At 38.0% G+C, this 8,250-nt stretch overlaps 1 protein-coding gene across 1 annotated transcript; it reads right to left on the reverse strand.

Annotated features, from left to right (window-relative positions):
- Positions 1 to 15: 15 nt before the first annotated feature.
- Positions 16 to 6,270, reverse strand: cuedc2 (CUE domain containing 2). Its single transcript, XM_014968737.2, has 9 exons — positions 6,045 to 6,270; positions 5,360 to 5,447; positions 4,458 to 4,601; positions 4,289 to 4,350; positions 4,067 to 4,191; positions 3,793 to 3,960; positions 3,188 to 3,252; positions 3,039 to 3,099; positions 16 to 2,953 (listed from the first exon to the last, which is right to left on the reverse strand). The coding sequence occupies exons 2-9, from the start codon at positions 5,431 to 5,433 to the stop codon at positions 2,807 to 2,809; spliced, it is 846 nt and encodes a 281-aa protein (XP_014824223.1). The 5' UTR covers positions 5,434 to 5,447; positions 6,045 to 6,270; the 3' UTR covers positions 16 to 2,806.
- Between the last annotated feature and the right edge of the window lie 1,980 nt (positions 6,271 to 8,250).

Below are 8,250 nucleotides of genomic sequence, written 5' to 3' on the forward strand. Positions count from 1 at the left end.
CAATTGTGGAACAAATTGTTAGAAACATGTTTCTTTAATACAAAACTGCATTTATTAAGCATTAATAGGTTTTTGTCATTTAGAAAACGGGAGGAGGGGAGAAAAAAAATACAACAGATTCCGGAAAACAATTTTTCCAAACTCTATTTTTGTTTTGAAAATGAAAACGCAAAATCCACACTTTCCAAGACTGAATATGAACCCTGTCAGATGGCAATATGCAGACTGAAATGGTCCACTCTGATTTACCTAAATAACTTGTACTGAGTTCTGTGAGAACCTAAACAGGAAGCGTACGGCACTCTACAAAAATGTAATTACTATAAATCACCAGAAGTCTTTTTTGAAGCCATGATAGAAAAGGAGAAAAAGAAAATCAGTTAACGGTTTCAGATAAGTCCGCTCCATGCTCTACATAACACCATTGCATAATAAATATAACATCACATCATATGAACACCCAGTTCTGTTATACTACATTCAGAGAAACAATATATCACAGGTTTCAAATAGCTGCGTATTACTTACAACAAATAGGAGCGGAATATAAATACTAAATCCTGGAAAAGAAAATCTGTTCAGCTTATTTGTCCTAAATGTACAACTAAGTAGGATAAAAGAGATCACTCATTTTTTTTTACAACAGTCTCGGGTGAAGCAAAATTCACACACAAACACAAATGAGATGAGAACCACAGCAGTATTATGTTTACCTGAAAGCACACAACCTTAAATCTTCATTAATGCAATCCCGTTTCCAAAAAGTTGCAAAGAAAGAGAACTAAAATAATGATTTGCAAACCCTGCAGGATCCCTATTGAGCAAATCTGTTTTACGTTTACATTCTGTTGTACATAAAACTGCTCAGAGGCCAACAACTGGCTGTTTTGAGCAGATTGTTATCCTAGTTTTGATTTAAACCACAAACACCCTTCATTGTCGATTTAGAATTACCTAAATGTCTTAACATTGCAGCATCTTTGTATGAGCATTGTTTTTGGATCTACAGTTAATTTTTTTAAATCTACAACCATAAATAATTCTCCCTCATTGTAGCAATTTCTAAGTAAAAAATCCTAAGAGCAGCAGTTAAAAATTGCTCAAAACAAAAACAAACATGGACTTTTTTTTTTTAACATAACAATTTCCTTTGTGCAACACATACAGAATTATCAGTTATGATTATTCACTATAGTGGTGCAGTTGATAGCACTGATGCCTTGCAGCAAGAAGGTCCTGGGTTCAATTCCCAGCCCAGGAGAATGTGCAATGAAGATTGTCAAATCTCCATTGCGTGGAGATTTGACATGTTCTCCCTGTGCATGCGTGGGTTCTCTCTGGGTACTCTGGCTTCCTCCCACAGTCTAAATTCTCCTTAGTTGTGTGTGCTTGGTTGTTTGTACTGTCTGTCTCTGTGTTGTTGAAGATGTTACATTAACTGTATGCTTGAGGCTAGGGAAATCTGATAACACTTAAGCATGTATTGTGCACACAAAGACCAAAGGAGACTAAATTTTTGCCAGAGAGAAAGTCAGGAATGGAGAAAACCTTCCATACAGATCAATGTATGGCTGCAAGAAGTGGCTCACTGAAGTTATTTTAGTCAACAGGGTTAAGACTAGCAATTAGGGGGTAGGTTGTCCTGATTTTATCCTCAGAATAGATATTTCAGAAACACTTGGTTTTTAGTGACCTCAGTATATGAACATTCTGTTGGAAAGGGCTAAAATTTGAATGGGGTGTTCTGTTTTTCACAATTGCATATTATCTAAAAAAAAAAAAAAAAAAGAAACAACAATCATTTAAAAGAAATATGAATATCAGATATATGTCATTTCTGTTTTAAAGTAAATAAAAGGCTTAGGGCAAGTTTGCAAATCATTGCCTTGTACATCTTATGCAGCCAACCAACATTTTTTGGAAACTTAGTTGCAATGGATTTAAGATTCTGCATATAGAAACATTTATATATCAAAAATAAATATTCTGGACTTTAAAATGAAGCCCATCAAGTTCATATTTCACTATTTGGGGGATACCCACAGTCCTCTATTCTGATATTCTACACAAAAAGGTGTTATAGCATGTCCATTTCTAGAAAAATGTATTTACTGTGCAGGAAACTAAGGTATTAATTTAGCTTTCTAGTAAATCCTAAATTACTACAAGACAGAATTTTTTTTTATATTTGTCCTACAGTGTGGAACAGTGCAAGAAATAAATGAATTTGTGCGAATCTGTCAGACGTAATAAAGTTTTGGGGCAGCAGCGCAAACTGCGCTCAACCTCAAGGCTTCAACAAAATGTATGAATCTTGATGAAAACTTAAGGAAAAAAATATACTAAGACTTGTAATGTTCACAACAAACTTCAACAGCACCACTTATTTACAAAGATGATGAGTATTATAATCATGGACCAACATTTCCCCCCCCGCCCCCCAAAAAAAAAGAAAGAAAAAGAGCTGTCAGTGCGACATCAGACCTGCTGAGGTGGCCAAAACAAATCCGATAGGCTGTTTGTTACACAAACAAGAACACAAGTTACAACAGATTGACTAAAAAAAAAAAAAAAGAAAGAAAAAAAAGTTTAAAAAAAAGCAACAGCGGTGCAACTTAAAAACAACGGTTTTATCCAAGGCATGATGGTTAACGTTTTAAAAATAAGCCACTGCCACACTGAAAAATGTTTCCTAATACTAGGGGGTTTGTGGGAATACATCAAGTTTTGGTTAAATGAGTTGGATAAAGAAGAAGTAGTGTAAACAATGCCGTTACTAGCTGCTCGCACAGTGCTGTGCTCGTCATCAATGGAACCTGTACTTTCGGGCCGGTTTCAGGTTGACGTAGGTCTTCTTCATGTCGTCTGTCTCGTTTTTCTTCACGAGTTGATATCTCTCTCCTTTTGTTGTAACCACCTGGTTACCGTGGTAGCGGACAAGCTTCTTTGGAGCCTGATGAACGGGGGGAGGGAAAAAAAAAAGTTTTATTGTACAATACAAAGAATTGTATTAAAAGGGAATATACCCAGAATCGTACGTCTTTGGGAGCAACTGGTCGATGAGTTTTGTTATCTTCCTCACTGTCCACTAGCATGTACCTGTAGAGACAGAATTCAGATGCAACACTGTGATTAGCTTGTGAAAGTATTTCTGTTCAACAACCATAATGTTAATAGTTTCACTTACTTCTCCAGGATGCTCTCTTTAAGTTTCTGGTCTGCAAGTGATGAAATGCTCTTTCCTTGGTTTACCTGAAGCGTCAGAATAAGACGGGTTTAGTCGTTTATGGTTCCGCGTAGACGTACTCCTGTCTTCTTACCGCTTTTTATTTACGCTACAAATAGAAACGTGAATGGATTTCATGTTACGGACCGTATTGCATGATTGAAAATTTACATCCCGACTTCCTTCGAAATTACTGGGAATGTTGATATTCCAGCCAAACTGGCTGATCTTGAGCCACTTTGCAACGAAGAATATGAAAATCCTCTGCCTGCAAAGCTGGTAGAAAGCTTTCCTAAAAAAAATATGCAGCTGTAATTTTGGTGAACGAAGGACAACTCAGGGGGCTGAAGGTTTCTCTGTGTCTTTTTCTTTCATTTCAACATTAAGCACAACTTTTTGTTGGTCTGTCAAAGTGGCAGTCAAATAACACGACAGACTTAGAATAGATTCATGGGCCATGAATACTTCTTCAAGCACTGTAGCTTAAAGATGTTAGAAATTGATGAATTTCTAACATCATGTAATCTGGGTGATTTGCCACGTTTCTCTGCGACACAGAGGCTTACATTAATAGGAGTGGGGCTGAGCTGGACGTCGCCCTCTATGATAAGGCGCACTGCTTCCTCCATGTCTCCTTTGGCGATGGAAAGAGCACTGCGAGCTTCGGACAAACTGCACTTTGGGAACATCTCCAGCAGGTGCTGCTCTTGGAACTCCCACTCAGATGCCGACAGCTAAAAAAAAAAGGGCCATATTTATTGTTTGAATTTGCGTGGTTAAAATTAAAGAACTATTTTAAAGCTTGAAGAGGTCAGTGCTAATGTGTGTTGGCTTGTTAACCTTGGCTGTAGCGCCCTCTGTCTGTGGCTTAAGGCACAGAGGTTCTTGTCCTGGTTCTGGCTGACTGGTCAGGGCGTTGAGTTTCAAAGAAACCTCTTCCGTCCCCGTCTTAGGCACACTGTTTTCTTTAAAATGCAACACAAGATAAAGTTTAACGCTTCGTTTGTAAAAACCAGGCTTGCCACAAAGCTATCATTTAGAAAAATAAAAACCAACACTCACCTGACATCCGAGCAGTGGCCAGTTTTGAAGCCAGACTGAACATCATTTCACAGACTTTGACACTGGAGCGTAAACAAAATAATCTTTAATCAACATCAGTTGACAGCGGTACAGCTGACCGGCCCTGCTTCTGCGTGAGCAGAACAGAGGTCGAGTGTGGCCGTGTTACCTGTCTATTTCGGCAAACCCGGGTATGTACGCTTCCAGCATTTCTCCAAAGACCTCCACGTCAAAATTCTCCTCAACGCTCTGCTGGGACCCCAGGTCCTCCAGGACCCCGGTGATGTACGACAGAAGAACATCATCCAGTGTGCTGCAGGATGAAAATAACTAAATTTTAGTTTACAAAAAAATAAACAAAAAAACTATTATGTATATGTTATTCTTTAAATGATTCTCCTCAGCTGCATTTGTTTAAATAAAGCACTATTTTTAATAACTGTATAGTATTTTTGTCTTATGTTATAAATTTGCCCCTCCTGCACAGCATCTTATTTTTTTTTTACCTTTTTAGTGCATGCTCCCACTTCACTTAACGTGTTGCTGTGACACCTGAATTTCCCCACAGTATATGTGTATACTATTGCAATAAGCATTTGAGGCACTTAAATCTGCCAGATGTCGCCTTCAATGGCAGAAAAATTTAATCTGATTGGCCACGTGCATATTTGGCATGCTGAGGCTGAACGCAGTACTCCTGGCATATATTATCCAATCCAAAAATTGCATCAACACAGTCAGTCCTATGTAATTTTTCACAAACTGATATTGTGATGACGATTAGAATTCAAAGTATTCACTAACTCTGCAAAAAAGATTAGAACAGTGTTTAAACAAAAAAAAATATCGAAGACACAATTTACTTACATTGTATGAACTTTAAATATCCTGCAGATGTTATATTATTGCAGATATGATAGGAGTTAACCAAACTGTTATTGTTTCCCAGTTCTGATAAAGTTTATGGGGTAACCAGAAGCTCCAGGAAAATTGGCATAAACTAACACTGCAGAAGGACTAAATATATATTTTTTATTTATTAAGAATAGAAAATCTGGAGAGTTTTCTCACCTGAGATCTGCATCAGGAATGTACGTCTGGATAAATTCGTGCAGGGCACTGTGGATGATTTTGTGGAGGTCCATGCTGTTCTCCCGTGCTATAAAGCGACATACAGGTTAGCGGGCTGCAGCCGATGCACAGAAGATGATCAGAGTTTTCATGTTGCACAACAGCCACCGACAAATAACCATGGTTCGCGTTGGTCATTTAAAGTTGTCACTTATCAAGTATGGTTGCAGACTAAGACTTTAATGGAGGTGTTACAAACTCCGTCTTCCCGAGAGCTTTGTTATCAAAGTTAGGAATGTTGACGCTAATCCTCCAGCTATCTTATGTAAATGTTGTCGAGCAACATCTGAATAACATGATGACCTCTTTTGTGTTAGCTTTGTTGTCCTGTTAGCACATTAAAGAGCTAATGGTCATTACAGCGGCTGCGTTATCAAAAGATAAGCCACTTACAACGGGTCTCTGTAAATAATATAAGCATATTAATAGTATTGCACTCGTCAATGTCATGCAAACAACGTACTGTACGTAAAAAAAGCTAAAGATTATATAATAGATACAACGGGAGAACTAGCACTGTTAGCTAACAAAAACAACCAGCAAGCAACCTAAGGAATTGCAGTTGCCTTGGAAACTGTAATCTGGGTGATTTAAAACTAAACGATTTTGACGGTGTAAAACTTACCGTGTCAGAGATTATGGATACATGAAGTTTGCAGTTTCCCCCAGATATGTTAAAGGGGGAGATGGACAGTGCAGAGGTTATGCAGGCTCGATATATCTCGTTAGCCCGCACGATTCAAAACGTCGAAGACGTCACTTCCTCTAAGTGTAAACAGCGAGGCCTATCAGGGATAGGCTAAGGGTGCGAAAGAAGCAGACACATGGCTGTATAAAAAGAAAACACAACTATCTCATATGCTTGAAAGAAAAACAAAAAATGCTCAACAATAACCTACAAACAAGATGCTCTTGAGGTGTAAAACTGAGTATCTGAATACCGAGGACACTGCAAACTCTTTTTTTTTTTGTTCTGAATTACCTGGAGACAACCATGACGCACAAAATCAAACCTAAAGACATCGGAAAAGTTTGAGAAATTAGATGACAAATTGCACCTTTCTTTGAGCGTTTTCAACCTTTTGTCACGTGATGTATAAATCAACAAAAATGTTGCATAATTGTGAAGTAAAAGAAAAATAATCACAAACAAAACTCTGAAAATGGTGGCATCAATTTGTATTCACCCCACTTTTACTAAAATACTAAACTTTGTAGACTATATAAAATATACTTGTAAAATATACTCATATAGGAGTATATTTTAGGAGTATATATGCATCCAGTAAATATTTTTACTGGATGCATCTCCTATATGAGATGGAAAGTTAAACAGGTGTGAATACTTTTGCAAGACAAAAAGCAAAATGTGACGAAATAAAAGTAATTACAAAATCACCAAAACGTGGGATGAAACATGTAGCATTTAAAGCTCCTTAACTATGAAAAACAAGTGAATCATAAAATAACCAGGGATATTTTGCATTAATTGAGAATCAGTGTTTTTTGTCATAGCAATACTTTTAAGTAATTTTGAGTTCAGTAGTTTCTTTTTTTCCTGTCATATTGCTCACAATTCATATTGTCATTGTATGTGTTTGATCTCTCTTCCAGGTAAGTGGTCATGTTCATATGGAATTTAAAAATTCAGTTTTGTCGACATTTTAATCATTTTTGTTTTCATTATGTTTGTATCCTCTTGTTTCCCTTAGCTCTGTCTTTGGTTGTTTGTTCTGCTTTCTGGTTTTGTGTACCACCACGTTGATTGTTTTGCAGTGTTCATATTACAGTTTCTTTTTTCTTCATTTTTACCACTTGGTAGTCACCTATCAGTTTGACTTTTGTTGTTCTATATATATTTAGAAAATGCTTTCCAGGGGCCTCTGAAATTCTCATTAACTTATATCTCAGGTCATATTCCATGATGACCTCTAGCAAGTGTTTACCAACAAATGTCAGTGCAATTTTAGCTTCTGTTTCCTTATAAGTGTTTGATGATCTGTCTCTGCTTTCTGCCTCTCTGTCTTACTGCTGGTCTCACCGACCTTGGGTTGGTAAAAAGTCTACTCTCACTTGGACATTATCTTATTATCTTTTGCCAGATCCATGCATAGTTGATGATCAAGGTGTTATCTGAGGCACCATCAATGATGCCATCAGACCCTTCTTCAGTTACGTCCGCCTGTGTTGGTATTATAGCAGATATGTACCTGTGAATCATTAATGACAGGTCAATTGTTTCCTCGGCTGCGTAGGGGTGTCTCTTGCCGACTGTAGTATTTCATCGGGAAATATGGTACATGCACCTGATAAAACAAACAGGAGCGGGTTCGCAACTTGGCTGACCTCCGTTTCAACTCTGAGCTCATGGCTAGACGGGTGCGACTGAGGTAACGAGACTTTGCTTTCCATCAACAGGCAGCACCTCCTCGGTTTTATGTTCCCCTCGTGTGTTTACAGCATTATTCCAACAGCAGCCTGAAAACTGTTTAACTATAATATCATGACATGAGTGAGTGTGTGTGCATGGTTGTTTGTCCTGTCTGTGTCTCTCTCTGTGCGACCTGTCCAGGGTGTACCCCCTCTCTCGCCTGGAACGTTAGCTGGAGATGGGCACCAGCAACCCTTCTGGCCCCACTAGGGACAAAGGGTGTACAAAAAAATGGATGGATGGATGGATGGATGGATCATGACATAATTGTAACTCAAAAGAATACCACAGATCAACATCTATTTAGACCTTTCTTTCACTTTCACATAGATAATAGGGTTCTTAGCAGCAGTGCCATGATGAGTTTCAGTCAGAAATAAATGTTGCCGCACACTGTACC

Source organism: Poecilia mexicana, unplaced genomic scaffold (assembly GCF_051168715.1).
Source record: "Poecilia mexicana isolate PSO_F unplaced genomic scaffold, ASM5116871v1 scaffold_15, whole genome shotgun sequence".
Lineage (NCBI taxonomy): Eukaryota > Metazoa > Chordata > Actinopteri > Cyprinodontiformes > Poeciliidae > Poecilia > Poecilia mexicana.